The 15,639-nt window shown below is 36.6% G+C and overlaps 1 protein-coding gene across 7 annotated transcripts in view; it reads right to left on the minus strand.

The window, feature by feature from the left end:
* HELZ (helicase with zinc finger) overlaps positions 1 to 15,639 on the minus strand; it is a 152,315-nt gene that overhangs the window by 108,088 nt on the left and 28,588 nt on the right. For all 7 annotated transcript variants that reach the window (XM_061175349.1, XM_061175347.1, XM_061175348.1 and 4 more), the window contains 3 exons: positions 6,747 to 6,871; positions 4,220 to 4,276; positions 31 to 82 (listed from right to left, as the gene is read on the minus strand). In XM_061175349.1, coding sequence (XP_061031332.1) covers positions 31 to 82; positions 4,220 to 4,276; positions 6,747 to 6,871 — 234 coding nt within the window. The remainder of the gene's footprint in view (positions 1 to 30; positions 83 to 4,219; positions 4,277 to 6,746; positions 6,872 to 15,639) is intronic.

Consider the following 15,639-nt stretch of genomic DNA (forward strand, 5'->3'; position numbering starts at 1 on the left):
CTACCAGAAGTTATACAGTTTCGTACTTACCCTCTTCTAAGTCTTCCACATGATATCCAGAGAGGACGTTACCAGTTGCTGTCTGCAATTTTTCAAATGAAAGAAATTTTTATAATAAGAAATAACTAGTTGATGTTGAATTAAACTTGGACATTTTTAACATTTTTTTAAAAAGCTTGAGATTGAATATTTAGAAATTTTTAATAAACATTAATATGCAAACGGTATTTTTTGCTCTTTGCTCTAGTTTCCATACGTAAATATGGAAAAGAAGTACTTCTGTGGCCCTCATGAAGGAAACTGATAGAGATTCCTCCCCTACATAAAAATTACCTGGGAGCAAGAGAAGTCTCGGTCCCCAGTCCTGAACCCCGCGGAGTAGCACCTTCCATCCGTGTATGTATTGCACTCTCCTCTGCTAACCTCTACAGTATGACCAGCCGGCGAGGGGCCTTTTCTCCTGCATCAAGTGCAGCACCACCACCACTTGAGGACCTGGGAGCCTATCCTGGCCGAGTCCCCCTCGCTGCTCTAGGACGAGACCTTCTCCCACAGTGGAGCCCACGGCTGGGGACCCGCTCGCCCTGACTTCCCCTCTAATGCACGTAAGTCCTCCACGTGCCCCTTGGGCTATAACTATACTCTAAGCTCCACACCCCCAATTGCAACTGAGTGCCAGCTACAGAATAGTTAAGTGCCAGCTTAACTATTCTATAGCATTTTACATGCTGGGCCACTGTCAGCCATGCACAGATCCACTGTCAACAGCCTGCAACTGCCTTTCTGCATCCCTGCACCTCAGAGGATCCGGCACATAATGAATGCTCAGTAAATCCGGATGGACGGGTGGATGGGTGGATGGATGGATGACCACCCATGCACTTCAAACATAGTATGTGTAAATAAAATTCATCAACTTTAACCCCAAATCTCATCTTCCTTCAGCGCTCCTTATCTCAGGTTAATGGATTCATCCTCCCCCAAAAGAGCCAGGCTGAAACCCTGAAAGCCATCTCAGACTCTGTCCTGCGCCGAGTATTCTCCACATCTTTGCCCAACCAGGTCTAGAATGCCTCTCACGTCTGTCTCATACTCAACCCCCCCGTCACTATCCTAGGTAAGAGCATCATTACTACTTGTCTCATCTACCCCTGAACCAACTGACTGCCAACTTATTGTACCAAGTCACTCCTGGCTCTTTACTTAGCTGCCTCTATCCTTTAACTTCAGTTCTGACACTAGCCTCCCTGGTTTCCCTGCAGGGTGTTTATCTCTCCTTTCCCTGCTTGTACTTCCATTACAGAACCTACCGACCACAGGCTGCCCTGTGGGTACATTAGCTATGCACATCTTGGGCTGGCCCTTCAGATTGTTTTTCATGGATTTCTCAGCTTTCCAAAACCCAAAGAACCTTGAACAGCACCCGCACTCAGTAAATGTTGAACTGAATGAGAAGGAGGAAACGGTATCCCAAGATGAAATTTGGAATGTCTTGTACCATAGAAAGAATGGCATAAATGCTAATTGGGTATAACTGAAGCAATAATATCACCATAATTTACATGTCACTGATTAAACTGGACCCTTTTTAGGCTGGGCTGGAACTAAATCACTATAATACTGTTTCAACAGGAAAATGCCTTCTGATTCTCAAACTACTTACTAACAAGTTTTTAAAGACAACCCATTCTTTTTGTAAAATGAAGACTGAATGTAAGAATACGTAAGCTAACAAATAAATCAGGAGTAATTATTAACATTATAAGGACTCTATGCGCACCAAAAAGGTATATTAAAAGATCCTTTAAAATTCTAAAAGCAAGATCTAAGCAGCATAATCCCACACTAGCCCTTAAAATATGATTCTAACTACACAGAATTTATAAATATAAGAGCTAAAAATTCACTTCAAGTATGAATTGAAAGTATCTCCTCTAAAAGAATTTATCAAAATAAATTTACCAAATATGCGAGAAAAAATGGGAAGAAAATGTTTTGGTGATGAAATAAAGCTTAAAGCACGTATAACTGTCAGAAGGGCAACATGCGTGGCGCGTTTCGTGAGTCAGCGTCTACAACAATCTGCAAACGGGCAGAGCACGCCCGACAGTGCTGACACTGCAGCTCGCAGCCTGGTGGGGTCTGGGGAGCAGCACACCCACATCAGAAGAGCTGGTAAAAATGAGAAGCTCAAGCCTGGGCTGAATGTTTGGCCACTGTGGCTTTTAGTTTCCAGGTATTGTGTTTAGTTTTGTTTTTTTAACACCCTTTTTATATGCTCAGACCCTAAGACAGAAAGGCAACATCAATCAGTTTGTGATCTTCAGTCTCTACTGAGACCTTCAGGGAAGGCAGCCGAAGTTCACACTGCTAGAATTCCTGTAAAGTTACAATCAAATCTATTGATTGGATATTTGAAGTTTTCCTAAAGAATATGTGTTTTCTTTTCATTAGTCAGCCTTTAGTTCCATGTCTTTATTCTCCTCCACTAGCATTTACAGGTCAAACATCAGCTCAGCCCAATCTTTAAATAACACATTGTTGCTATTTTTAAATACGTCAGGTGCAATAATAAGTAAGGGTAGCATTGTTTGTTAGCTTTTTCTAGATGGATTTTTTAATAGTACCAGTTCACTAACCAAAAATACTACTACTCTGGTTACACAGAAAAGAAATTATAAACAAAATTTAAGTCACTTATTCCAAAAGTACAGTCACAAAATGAGAGTCAAGTGATATTTGTGACCTTATACATAACAGGATTATAAATATTAAAAATAAAATTTTATATATATTTGTGTATGATTATCAGATGTAAAGCTGCTAATTCAACTAAGGTAATAAAAGAGGAGAACAAGGCCAAAAATCATCTTATTTTATGTTCTCATTTTAAATGTCTAAAACACTTATAATTGTCATATTTTACTTCTTAGAAATTAAAAGACTACGTATATACCAGAAGGGAAATGGCTTCGAAGTTAATTAGAGCTTACTGATTCTCAGTTAATTCATAATAAGATAACATAAGACTAAGAAAATAACATTTTTTAAAAGGCTATTTAATTGTAGCAAAACAAACAGTATCTTTATGCAGCTTATATAATTCACCATGACTGTCTTCTTTGCTTACTTATTTGTTGGTATGAACTGCGATGTATGATTAGATTTGAAGTGGGAAAGTAATCTACAGGAGGTCAAGGTTGACACCTGGGGGCTCTTCTCATCCTCTTGGCCCGATGGAAGCACCCTTACCGCGCTCTCCACGAGACCAGCACCTTCTCAATGCTCAACTCAGCTTAAGTGTCTCGTCCCCGCACCACCATTCCAGTTATTTTTCCATCACAGAAAGCTTATTCTTTTCCCATCACAGAAAGCTTATTCTTTTCCCTCATACCACTTACCTCAATGTAAGTAAGAATTATACCTATACTTGTTTAATTGATTTATGTATTTATTGTCTATCTCCTCCCCAAGACTCTAACCTCCCAGACGACAAGGACCATGAGTGTCTTGTTCAGTGCTGTATCCTCAGCACCAAGCATAATACCTAGTACATAGTAGGTGCCATTTTTAAAATAAATAAGCCAATCGATCGATCACTTTACATGGGCTTCCATTTATGATAAAAACTGACAAAAATGGCTGTTTTTAAAATGAGACATCTAAATAAAAATACTTTTATATGCCTGTATGAGGAATAGAAATTTGAGACTTACAAAGCCACGGGCCTTTTACATGCCACTGCTGTCCCCGGCCTTCAACTGCTTCACCAGAGCACATTTTTGTTCACCATTTACCCTGATACACATTATTTCCATCAGTTAAACTCATTCCCTAAAAATACTCCTCAAATCACAGACTTCTATTAGTTACTTAAAAACACAGAAGGCTTGAGGAGTATCTCACCTTTAATAACAGAATTTTCTAATTGCCAGATGTAGTTAAAAACTAAAATTTCCCCATTATCTTTCCATTTATTGGCCAGAGACAGCTAACAAAAACTAGGGACAAAACAGAAGACCTGGGATGCAGAGGCACCTTGATAGGAAGCAAAGTTCCTAGGATGGGACCAAGCCCGGTTACAGAAAGTCTAAAGGTTGCACTACCCCATCTTTAAAGCCTTGCTGATGCCCAGTGATTTTCCAAATTTTAATAAAGAACACGTACTAGCCAGACTGAGTTAAACTCTTCCCAAAGAGATCCAGTGAAATAGTCTTACCTCCGTTTCTGTGAGAAGTATTTTCAGTCTTGTCAAATCTTTTGTTACCATCCCATTCTGAAAGGGCAAATGAAAAACGGAAAAACCAAGTAGTATATTAGTTCTTTACTATGGGGACTTAACTCTTCAGCTGTTTCTAAGGTTTACCTGTAAAAAGAAAACCGATGCTATGCTCATCTCCCATCCTCATTACCATTGGAGGTGGTGATAAAGCTAACCATCTATGCACAAAGTTAAAAAGATTAACAGGACAAAAGATACAGTGTGCCCTACAACACTGTGTTCACCTTGCCCAAGAATTTAAGATTAATTCAATAAAATATTCACAAAGGGTATCACTGAAGAGCAAGATAGAGTAAGTAAAGGAAAAAATAAACCTCAACCTTTTAAAACTCCTTTTTCCTAAAACTAATAGGCTATATTTACAAAATGGTGAACTCAGTTACTTATGACTCAGATTCACATACAATGATCACACTACTTAAAGATGGTTCATTAACAAAGCTGTTGAAGGAAAATACATAAAACATTCACTCTTCTGAAATTCAAATTTCACTTGAGATTTGAAAGCAAATTGCTTCTTCCTAATTTTAAATTTAAAAATCTACAAACAATAAATGCTGGAGAGGGTGTGGAGAAAAGGGAACCCTCCTACACTGTTGGTGGGAATGTAAGTTGATACAGCCACTATGGAGAACAGTATGGAGGTTCCTTAAAAAACTAAGAATAGAACTACCGTATGACCCACCAATCCCACTCCTGGGCATACACCCTGAGAAAACCATAATTCAAAAAGAGTCATGTAAAAAAATAAAAATAAAAAGAGTCATGTACCACAATGTTCATTGCAGCACTATTTACAATAGCCAGGTCATGGAAGCAACCTAAATGTCCATCAACAGATGAATGGATAAAGAAGATGTGGTACATATATACAACGGAATATTACTCAGACATTAAAAGGAATGAAACTGGGTCATTTGTAGAGATGTGGATGGACCTAGAGACCGTCATACAGAGTGAAGTAAGTCAGAAAGAGAGAAACAAATATCGTATATTAATGCATATATGTGGAATCGAGAAAAGTGGTACAGATGAACCTATCTGCAAAGCAGAAATAGAGACACAGACGTAGAGAACAAACGTATGGACACCAAGGGGGGAAAGGGGGGGTGGGATGAATTGGGAGATTAGGACCGACATGTATACACTGCTGTGTATGGAATAGATAACTAGTTGAGAGCCTGCTGTACAGCTCTGTGGTGACCTAGATGGGAGGGAAATCCAGAAGTTGGGGTTGGGGGGGGGAGTATGTGTATACATGTGGCTATTTCACTTTGCTGTGCAGCAGAAACTAGCACAACACTGTGAAGCAATTATACCCCAATAAATGAAAAAATAATAAAATAAAATAAGTAAAAATCCAACAGGTAAAACTGTGTAATATGCTTAACTTATATAGAAAAGTTCCTTAAGGATAGAATTATCTAAATAATAAAGAAGAGAACTATTCTTTATCATCTATTTAGAACTAAATACCCATACAATTTTGCTATATTAATAACACATCTTAGCTTTTACATTCATTTGTTAAAATGGTGACATCCAAAAATATTGTTAAACCAACTAAACAATTCACTGCAAAATAATTCCTTAGAAAATAACTAAATTACCCTCTGAGACGGGTCATTACATTGCACTCAACAATATACAAAGTACTTTCCTAATTTCCTTTTTTTTTTTTTTTTACCAAATATATATTTATTTGCAGTGAAAACACAACTTTGCTCCAGCTTTCCACAATTTATGTTAATTCAGAAGAAAAGTATAGAGAATTCATGCTGTATAACAAAGTATACATATATTTTCTTGCTTTCACTGTTTTTCATTATGATTCCTGAAAAATATCAGCAAATTCTGTAACAGTTACCAACTGGTAAAAAAAAGTTATATCTCTTTTCTTCCAATTTCTATAGATTGCCAACTCTAAAGTACAAAAAAAGTAGTCTTTCAATTATCCCATCCAAAAACAAACAAAAACTCCCAAAAATTAAACACTACATACATTTATCCCAAAGTCTGAAAAGAATTAGATAACTCCATCAGAGCAGTCATGAATATTAACTTACACATATGACATCTTCAGAAACAAAAGTAATTATTACTTAGTTTAGATAAATTTAAGCATTTTATAAATTGTTGAATTTAAGAATCCTATAAGATCATATGTCCACAGGAGCATTTTAAAACTCAAAAATATTTCCAGGTTCTGTTAAATTATACCTTTAAAGAAAATCATTTAGTTATTCTATACTTTCAAAGCTTAAAAAATATCTCCAATTCTTATATATATTATCACAAACTACAAGAACCCAATGATTAAACATCAGTTTGTTGAAGAGAAATAAGCATCTCAAGATACTTATAAACTTTGATTTCTGACAGAACCTAGAGGAACGTAGGTATACACCTAAGGAGTCAAATGGATGAATCCGCTTTCAGACAAATTTAGAACTCATCAACATACCAGGGACTCTCCTGTCAGTGACTTGGCAAGAATGCTGGATACAGGTTGGAGCTTTCCTTTAAGCTGCATGCAGCAAAGCACTGCTTGAAAGGTTCCATCTCCCTTGGCCAGTCCTTCTCCCAGCACTGTCATGAAAGAACAGCCATCATTAACCACGTAACATTCGATACACATTTTTCTCAATTTTATTATTAGCACACTATCCCAAGCATGACTTCTTTTATACTAAAAGAATAACTATAACTACTAGAGGAAGGCAGTGATGTTTCAGTTCTGTCCATGACATGCATAAAGCCAAGAAAAAACATGGGACAATCAACATACCTAACCTACTACAGCCTATAGTCAGGTAGGATCACCGCAAAATCATGAGGAGAATTAATCTTACAGCTCTCCAGTGAAAATACTGTTCACTCTATGATTTCTGGGTAAATGAGGGCTTTTAAACTGCAGGGATAGATATTCGCTGAACAAAGTTCTTGCATTTTTGACAAAGAGACCCAGTGCCATTAAAATGCATAAGAATAGAAACTGCAAACCTCAATATTTTGATATTCCTAAGCAATTAAGAATTAGCTTTTATCAAAACCAGCAAGATTAACTAAGAACCCAATTGTCAAATGGCCAGAGAAAATGCTACCAAATTTGTCTGCAAGGGTTTACTGACTTAATTTAATACAATCACAAGGAGAACATATTTCTAACAATACAGAATATACTCATTTTTATGCCATGTCATTTGAGATGATTTCCCACAACTGCTAATGGTTCAACCAGTAAAACAATCTGTACCCTTCTCTTTACTGCTAAGTCCAAGATTCTATTTTTGGTTTATACACGCTTCAGCTTCCTTTGCAAAAAGATAATTTGCTGAAAGAAAATATTTTGGAAATTGCATTTTTTCTAATTATTTTCAAGGAAATGTTTTGTTTAAGTATCAATATAGTATACTGCATTTAAAGTCCATTGGGTCCATCCTTAATATATATATATATATTTTTTAATAAATGTAATTATTTTATTTATTTGTTTTTGGCTGCATTGGGTCTTTGTCGCTGCCTGTGGGCTTTCTCTAGTTGCGGTGAGCAGGGGCTACTCTTCGTTGCGGTGCGCGGGCTTCTCGTTGCGGAGCATGGGCTCTAGGCGCATGGGCTTCAGTAGTTGTGGCACGCGGGCTCTAGAGCGCAGGCTCAGTAGTTGTGGCGCACAGGCTTAGCTGCTCTGAGGCATGTGGGATCTTCCCGTACCAGGGCTCGAACCCGTGTCTCCTGCATTGGCAGGCGGATTCTTAACCACTGCACCACCAGGGAAGCCCTGTTCTTAATATATTGATTTTGGTTGTATTGAATATATCCTTTTGTTATATGGTTCAATTTTTTTATTACCCAAATAACATAACAAAAGAACACTAATAAAATTCTACACAGAAGTTCACTATAAACTCACCACTCAAACAAAAAACTGTTTTCACTTATTCATGTTCTCTTCAAATTCTGATCAATATTTACATAATTTTTACATGACTGTAACTGATATAACAGTTTATATCCTACTTTACTTCCCCTTGCCACATTCAGTATTTTCCATATTACAGTGTTTATATTTACCATATTATTAGCTATATAATGTTCCATCAAGTAGATACATCAATTTACTTAACTATTCCCTTGATCCAGAACAGTTCCAATTTTTAACTATTAAAAAGAACACTGGGCTTCCCTGGTGGCACAGTGGTTGAGAATCTGCCTGCCAATGCAGGGGACACGGGTTCGAGCCCTGGTCTGGGAAGATCCCACATGCCGCGGAGCAACTAGGCCCGTGAGCCACAATTACTGAGCCTGCGCGTCTGGAGCCTGTGCTCCGCAACAAGAGAGGCCGCGATAGTGAGAGGCCCGCGCACCGCGATGAAGAGTGGCCCCCACTTGCCACAACTAGAGAAAGCCCTCGCACAGAAACGGAGACCCAACACAGCCATAAATAAATAAATAAATAAATAAAATAAACCCAAAGTTTAAAAAAAAGTAAGCTGAAATATTAAAAAAAAAAAAAGAACACTGTAATAAACATCTTTCTACATATATACTTTATTGAATCAGATTACTAAATTGAAAGTTGCAGTCTCTGTATTCAAGAAGGTTTTATTCAACTACTTTCAGTTTAGACCAACCTGCTGTCACACCATCCATGTTACAGATCACTTATCTCCTCAACTGACAATTCCAATACATGAATAACAACAACGGAGCATCCTTAAGAATGTCTTGAGCATCTCAGAAAATTCCACAGTAAGCCCACATCTCCCTCAGATCTTACTATTCCTGAAACTATTCAAATATGACTTTTGGCAAGTCATTTTATCTCTCTGGTCCTCAGTGTGGTCATCTGTAGAACTGCAAGATGAAAAAATGTGTTGCAAGGATCAAATAATATAATGCAAGCCTTAATAAAATGCTCTGAAGAAAAATGACAGTCCTACCAAGGTCTGGATCACTCACATTCGCTAAGCCTGTTTCCTCCCCCGTAAAATGGAGGTGACAGTAGCTACCTAGTAAGGTTGTGGTAAAGACTAACTGTGTTAATTATATGAAGTATCTAGCACAATCTCCTCAAGAGTTCCCTAGATGTTACGTTCCCCTCTAAAAATTATAAAATAGTATTAAGAACTGTTGAGGAACTATCCTAGTTCCTTTTCAGTAATTGGGATATTAAGAAACTAGTTGTCCAGAGCTGAAGAATGTTTCAGGGAAATGAAAAAAAAATGTAAGAATATTTCAGTCTCAGATGACTATGTCATGTTTAAAGAGTATTAAATGACATGATATTTCACAAGCACTTTTCAGAGATCTTTGGTTTTGTACAAGGTACATGCTGAATTTTATTTTGCAAAAGTTCTTCCATTACATTGATGTCTAAATGTCTCCAGATTTGTCAGAATTATGTTTCCCTTTCCTCTCTCTAAACATTTTAGACAAGAAACACTACTGATGTACTTTCTTCTAATGGCTGTCTTTAAATGCAATTCAGTTTACGTCTTGTAGGATCCCACATGAAGAACTAAGGCAAAGAAACAGTCAACTACTATAGATGAAAAGCTATCCTGCTATGGTGTCATACGATAAAATCAAATTGCAGTGCTGCCAATCTGGTCCTGTATTACCTTTAACATCTTGAAAAAGCTTGAAAGAAAACAAAGTATGGCCTAGTGTATTCTTAAACTTGCCTCAGCTATAATACTTGAACTTGCCAAAAGAGATGACATTAAAACATAACCTAATCTTGGGCAACTGTAAAGAAGTTATGATTCCTTACAAATAAATTCTCTTCCCCCAACTATCTGTGAAATTCTACTGTGAGCATATAACTCCTTCCTTCCCCTGGGAGTTACAAAGGAGAAATCTGAACACCTTAGCTGCGTTGCTAAATTCAAGTCTCTATCCTTCTCATTCTTAAGTTTTTGTAAGATTTTCTAACAGTTGAAATATGTCTTACTTGGAATGTTTTGGACCAGAATATGAGTAATCTTAAAGGAGTACTCATTCAACTGTTTCAACAAAAACAGCTTCTGTAAGTGCTTGACAGCCCCTGGCTACCAAAAGGAGAGGATCAACAATTAAAATGTAATTCCCCTTGCCTGTAAGGAATTACCTGCAATGAGAAAGATAATTTAAAACAAGCTTAAAGCTCAGTAAATGCTGAGTATTAGTCTGTATTTTTTCAGTAACATGACCATAAAAGGTTATTTCTCTTATCAAGTCCTTAGTTACTTCTAAAGCCTTTTATTGAAGAGCATAGCCTAATCAAGGTAGTATTTTTCCAAAATTTTTGAAAGAAATTTTAAAATTACCATTAAACTAAATCCTTGAGTCATTAATAAAGTGAAGTTATTTACCACTTGGATATAATCACATTCTCAGAACCAACACATCAGGAACTGAATCAAAATGAAAATAGATTCATTTAATAAATACATAAACCAAATTTATAATTTATAAATAAATTCCTTTCCTAAATATCAGCCATTTAATTTTGGGGCAATAAACTTACTGCCAAACATCTACTGGGGTGGGGTTAGGGGAGGAGTTTATAAACAGACTCCAAACAGCAGAAGGCCTAAATCAGGTTAAAATGTCCACTTGTAACAAGTAACAAAAAGTATCATGTAAACCAGAATAAGAACTCTGTGGCAAATCTCTCACCCGGGTCCATTTTTCCAAATAGTTTTTTTTTTTTTTTCCACCATCCTTCTCCTCTGTCTCAACCCGTTTTCCCCTTGCCCTCTCTTTACTTCCAGTTGTAATACATAATACTTTAAGACATGCGGACCGCAGCTTTTGTGGCATTTTATGTCCTTCCTACCAAGGTCTTTTGCAGATAAAATCTTTCCTTTATGAGACGCTTTTGGAAAATGAAAAGCCCTAACAGTATTCAATGTCAGGTATCACACAGACCTCTTCTGAATATTTCACCTCCAGATTTAAATACTATAATGTACTCTCTCTCTCATTCTCTCTTTCTCTTTTTTTTCCCCCCAAATCCCTGCTACCTTGCTCTTGTTCCTTCCAGTATTCGGTCCTTAACCTGGTCACAAAAATCTCTGTATCTCTTTTACAGCCCTCTTGTGTGTGCCATAAACTTTGAAGCTGAGACCTTACTGTATATTTTTGAAAGTACTCTTTCCTTCAACTGCAGCTCAGCATAAAGGCTCTTGGACTCCTGAGTAGCCTGCTGTACAGTGTGTGCATTAGAAAGAGAGAGAGAGAGAGCATGCTGCTTGCAGAGCCTTCAGCCTCCTCGTTATAAAGAACCCTAATTTCCAAGATGCATTTGCTATATCATTACAGGAAAGTTAATCTCTGTTAACTGTTCAAAAACTGGAAGAAGTTGTTTCTATTTAAAAAAAATCAATTTAACTGTATTTTTTATCTTAAAACTCTTTCACTGCCTTTATTTCAACGTCAGAAGTCAACACCTTGCTATGTCCGCTGTAAGCGCTCAGAGGAAATCCTGAGTGTGGAAAATCCTCTGCTGAGGCACTCCCTTAATTCATTGTTTCCATGGCTGATTTGCTTACTTTTTAAAAAAATAATTTGCTTACTGAGAAGAACTGACATTTTGCTCCTCTTCTGACTATTTTCTTTGCACTATGCGAGAGGGCTACGTTTTCAGGTGTTCACAGTAATCTTAATTTCAGTGTCGTCGTCCTGTCTGTCCGTCCCCCCCCACCCCGCCCTGCTTTGGTATGGTTTTCATTGAGATTTTACAAGGCAAGGTACCACTCATTTTAAATCTTCTCTTTTTATGGTATACATATAATTTGAGCTAATATAAAATTAATGCTAGTATTTATTCCATGAGTGAAAAACAACATGAAATACATTTATAATGTCACTCATGACTATAACTGACACCCTGCATAAATAAGAAAAGGTCTAGAACAGACAGCCATACAACCATGGTGAGGCTCTTGCAACTGAGTTCAAAGGACACAGTTCAAAGACTATTGCTTACTTAAATATCTATCTACTCATACAAAAGAGAGTCTGCATACTTAGAGGATGGTCTCCAACTTAACTTAAATATTTAAAAAACACTTTGCTGATTTATATTCTATCCCTATCAACTTACATATAAGAACTTTACTTAAAACAGTTAATAGGCATTATGGGGAAATGAAGAGTGGAAGTTAAGGTCCTATTCCAGAAAGCCTTAGGTTCCTGCTGAAGAACAAACTGTGGTACAGCCATGCTGTGGAATACTACTCAGCCATAAAAACGGATGAACTACTTATACACACAAAAACTTGGATGGGTCTCAAACACATGGTGAGAGAAAAAAAGTCATCCTTAAAAAGATCACGTACAATATGGTTCCATTATGTGGTATTTTCAAAATGACGAAATTATGGAGGTGGAGAACAGATTAGTGGTTGCCAGGGGTTACACAGGGAGGGAAGACAGTGAGTGTAACGACAAAGGGTAGCACAAGAGAGACTTTCACCGTGATGGAACACTTCTGTATCTTGACTGTGCTGGTGGTCACCTGAATCTACACATAATAAAATGAAATAGGATTAGACATATTCATTGAACCAGTGTCAACTTCCTGGTTTTGATATTGTACCACAGTTATGTAAAGATGTAACCAGTGGGGGGAAAGGTACATGGGATCACTCTGTACTATATTCGCAACTTCCTGTGAATCTATAATTATTTCAAAATAAAAAGTTTTTTTTAAAATTCCTGTTGGAGAAATAAAGCTTATATACATGAAATTTTTAAAATAGTTACCACAAACGGATCTAAAGAACAAGTAATTAAGGAATATTGTTGAACTGCACCCCTATTTAACATTCTGGTCGACAGGAAAAATTGGATGAACTAGAGGCTTGAAGATCCAAACTCTTGCCTCACTCCACTATCATCTACGTGATCCTGGGCCTCAGTCTTTTTCATTTCTAGAATATAAAATACCCATTTGCCTTTTTCCCCCCAGGTTTGTGACACTAAATAGAATAATGTCTGTAAAACCCTGAAGAATAAATAGGTTGCACCTTCGGATAAAGAGAAGGAGTATGGCCTTTCGGATCAGAAAGACCTCACTTCAAAACCACAGTTCCACTCTGGACTGTCTCTATGCTCTTAAGCAAGTTACTTAATCTCACAAAATCTGTTTCCTCACCCATAAAACTGGAATGATATTACAGTGTGATGAAACAAAATACTTCAGAGGGTCTTACCCAGAGATAATTCTGAATAAGTATTGTTACCCCTATTAACTATTTTTCCAAAACATTTTTAATTACCATAAAATATAAAATCTATTTAATCAAAACTCTTCAGAGAAGGAAAGTATAGAAGGTGCAATCAATCATGTATCAATTTGCCTTTTGTAATACAGTCAGCATCTATTTAACAGGGCTTTTTGGTTACTGAATCACTTACCTCACAGGGCAAGTATCAATATAATAAATATCAATTGATGGCCCAAACTCCTTTGTTTATATTAATTTCTTAAATTAATGACACTCTCACCTAGAGTTTAAAAATCTTGCAGCCTTATGAAAAATATTCATTGATGTTATAATGACTGAGTTTGATTTACACATTACATGTAGCACAAAACTCTTAGTTGATAAGACTATCTTTTGATTTCACTTTCTCCATTTACCTCATTCCCTTTTGTTAGTATAAAAAAAATGTGAGTTTCCTATATGATGAATATTTCAGAGGAAGAAAAAGAATCCTTATTTTATGAAAGTTTTCCTGTTATGCCAAATACAGCGTATGTTCAGATAATGAAAACAGACTTGACCACCTCACTTACTCAGTGGTCACTGGCTTGACAACCCTCACTATCCAGAACACAACACCAAACTCAGAACTAAACTCCATGAACTTAAAGTCTGTGTAGTTTATTTTCAGGATGCCCTTGAGTCCTCACTCAGAATCTATTTCTTATTTAAGTAGAATTCCAACTTATGACTTATGATTAGTTCTTATGACTCTGATTAGTTATGACTTATGACTCTGATTAGTTCCTGGCTTAAACAAATCAGCCTTAAAAAAAAACATTTTGGGAACAACCAGGTAAATCTGATTATGGACTGGTTTTTGATATTGGGGAATTATGGTCATTTTTATTAGGTTAATAATAATATTGTGGGTATACAGTTATGACCTTAGTTTTTAGAGATGCGTACTAAAGTATTTAGGAGTAAATATCATGATGTCTATAATTATTTTTAAATAGTTCAGAAAAAAATTAATGAAGTAAATATGGTAAAAGGTTACAACCTAAGTTTCGAGACTATGAATGCTTATTATACTCTTTCCCCTAGTTTCCTGTATGTTTTAAATTTTTCATAATAAAAAAATTTTTCAATGTTTTTTAACTCCATGACAAAGATTGCCTGTCTGGTTTCCTATCCCTGCCTAAGAAAGTGAAATCAGGGTCAGAAGCAGCAAGTGGAGAAGAGGGGGAGGGTAGTTGCAATGAGGCATGTTGAGAGTTGTAAGGAATGCAAACTGATAGCCTGACAGTGAGGGAACAGACACCAGGATGATACTCTAGTACATAAAATTCAAACAAAGCTCTGGGGCCATTAAGGCAGGAGCTATTCGGGCTATCTAGCGTTACAAACCAATATAATAATTAACAGAGATTGAGATTCTCGTGTTGCTTTTTATTACTAACTGACTGCTTAACTGTGGTATTTTACCTTATATAAAAATAAGCTTGCTGTACACTTGAAACTAATACTGTAAATCAATGGTATTTCAACTAAAAAAAACACAAGTTACCAAAAGGTGAAAAGAAAAAAAATTACATGTACATAATATAAAAGCAGAACTCTACAATTAGCAATATACACATGTAAACTTTGCCCATATTCCCAAATGTCTATTTCAAACGACAACGTTTATATACGTTAAATAAGCACTTCCATGTTCTTACTTATCACATAAATGGTAACAAGGAATGCACAGAGTGTAATCAATGAACCCTTATTGCACGCTAACCGATTTTCCTCTTTTCCACACAGTATTGCAATGAAAACCATTCCACGTACAATTTCTTCCTTCTTTTGGAATATTTACTTGGGACAGTATCCCAGAACTAAGATTAGTGGCTCAAAGGAACGAACATGTTACCAAGCTGTATTCCGCTTCATACTCTACCACCACCACAAGTATACACTCATTTCACTGCAACCTTATCTTAGACATTGGTTAAACTTTTCTCCCCACGTTACTGAGACATAATCAGTATCCAAAACCTGCACGCAGTTAATGCATACAGTCTGGTGAGTGTGGACATACGTATACATTCATGTTACGATGATCACAATCCAGGTGACAGACTTATCCTTCATCTCCAAGGTTTCCTGGTTAAG

The sequence above is a fragment of the Eubalaena glacialis genome, chromosome 19 (genome assembly GCF_028564815.1).
Source record: "Eubalaena glacialis isolate mEubGla1 chromosome 19, mEubGla1.1.hap2.+ XY, whole genome shotgun sequence".
In the NCBI taxonomy this organism is placed as follows: domain Eukaryota; kingdom Metazoa; phylum Chordata; class Mammalia; order Artiodactyla; family Balaenidae; genus Eubalaena; species Eubalaena glacialis.